This window comes from Acanthopagrus latus, chromosome 5, assembly GCF_904848185.1.
Source record: "Acanthopagrus latus isolate v.2019 chromosome 5, fAcaLat1.1, whole genome shotgun sequence".
Lineage (NCBI taxonomy): Eukaryota > Metazoa > Chordata > Actinopteri > Spariformes > Sparidae > Acanthopagrus > Acanthopagrus latus.
The window spans coordinates 2,458,411-2,460,023 of record NC_051043.1 but is presented as its reverse complement, the minus strand read 5'-3'; the positions used below and the strand labels follow the sequence as shown (position 1 = coordinate 2,460,023).

General features: G+C 42.7%; 1 protein-coding gene across 3 annotated transcripts; it reads right to left on the bottom strand.

Moving 5' to 3' along the window:
- Positions 1-252: 252 nt before the first annotated feature.
- On the bottom strand, positions 253-1,593 carry mrpl41 (mitochondrial ribosomal protein L41). 3 transcript variants are annotated; one of them, XM_037099165.1, is made up of 2 exons: positions 1,075-1,272; positions 253-875 (listed from the first exon to the last, which is right to left on the bottom strand). In XM_037099165.1, exon 2 carries the CDS (start codon positions 837-839, stop codon positions 432-434), a length of 408 nt encoding a protein of 135 aa, XP_036955060.1. In that variant the 5' UTR covers positions 840-875; positions 1,075-1,272; the 3' UTR covers positions 253-431. The 3 variants fall into 3 exon arrangements, with proteins under 3 accessions (XP_036955060.1, XP_036955061.1, XP_036955059.1); XM_037099166.1 differs by lacking the exon at positions 1,075-1,272 and adding an exon at positions 973-995; XM_037099164.1 differs by lacking the exon at positions 1,075-1,272 and adding an exon at positions 1,353-1,593 and having other exon boundaries at positions 255-875.
- Between the last annotated feature and the right edge of the window lie 20 nt (positions 1,594-1,613).

Below are 1,613 nucleotides of genomic sequence, written 5' to 3'. Positions count from 1 at the left end.
TAGGTTCACTGTGCATATCAATTTACACAACCGATGAAATTGTCTTTAAAAACCTGTTGGAGCTAAATGAATTTTGGTAGTGGTAACTATGGTAACTAATTTGGAATCCTTTGTATGAGAGTAGGTAAAGAGTGACAGTATGCTTCAGAAGTCATCTCAGTGTATGTTGTAGTTGTATTACTAGCCCACTTGTACTGTGAGAGATTTCTTCTCAATCTTAAAATGCTCTTTATAGTGATTAACGCACGATTCTGCAGAGTGGATCATAGCGCCTTCAGCTTTATTATGGCTATTGATCAAGTAACAAAAGAGTCAAATTGAGTTTACTTGACATGATATATAGTCCCATCCAACAGTCTGCAGCTGTCTCTTCCTCTAGTGTACCAGCAGGCTGTCTTTATTTCGAAATACATTACATCGAGAATGCATCTTTAACGCACATAGTTCTTGGGATAGAGCTTGAAGAGCTTTCCCTCCTGCGTGGGTTCAAATCCATATTTCTCCAGCTGGTTTTTGGTGAAAGTGCCTTCTTCAAAGTCTTTCCTGATCTGAGGAGCGACAACCTCTGCGAACACACTTTGAGCGGTTATTGGAGGGTCCGTTCCTCGAGGGGAGCGATAGGACACATATGGTTTCAGTTTGAATCCCTCCAAGTCAGGCACCACGATCTCAGGGATCATGGCCTGTATGGACAGAAATTTTCTGCTGGAGATCTTGAGTCCGGTGGGCCTTGCGCTCCTGCCTTTGTTGTGAGTTCTTGATCCACGCTTGCTGGTGAACTCGGACATTCTGTCCGCTCCTCGTACGAGACCCCTCATCAATGTGGACAACACACCCATGGTGTCACAGCGTTTCCTCCTTCCAAGACAGAACACCTGTGGAGATGAAGCGATACTTTAACATAATATTGAAGTGACAGATAGCCCCGGATGTTGCCACCAGCAATTGAGCTGTCGCACTGCTACTACAGACTTATGTTTATCCTTGTAGATACGAATGAATGCAGTTTGACAATCAGGGATCAAGAAAGTTCAACGAAGTGATCGTCATGTTCCTCTGGCGCATTATCCTTACTGTTATTTCACCGCTTCCTAACTGGATGAAGGGTGTCCGCGTGAGTTACTATTAAGCGGTAACGTTACCGAATGAAGTGGGATTGTTTAAGGCAATGAAAGCCCCTATTTCTGATGCTGCTTTACACAAGTGCCCCTCAACTAACGAGCTAACGAAACTAGCTAGCCGCAGCAAAGCCTGCTGGCACGATAATATAAATTTACAATTACACAGTAAATATCATTCAAATAATTTTAAGTTGTCCATAGGGTGATAAAATGTTGCAAAAGTCGACTCACCTTGAGCACACTGTCGGCCGATGAAAGCGACGTGCATGACTTTCCAATGAAATCTTCAGTGATTGGTCGAAAGGCAACAGCATCAACCAGTTAAAATCCGAGATACTGGTACTAGGCTTGCATTGCGTTGTGTGAAACAAAGGTACCGACAATACAATTTCAAAATAAGTGCTCAAAGGGCACATTACGATATGCAAGGCATACGTGTGTAAGCTCTATTTTATTATTCAGCTGAACTATGCATATACCTGTATTAGTAAA

What these genes read in the sequence shown, in the direction of transcription:
- mrpl41 (XM_037099164.1), bottom strand. Translation starts at nt 839, where the DNA reads ATGGGTGTGTTGTCCACATTGATGAGGGGTCTCGTACGAGGAGCGGAC.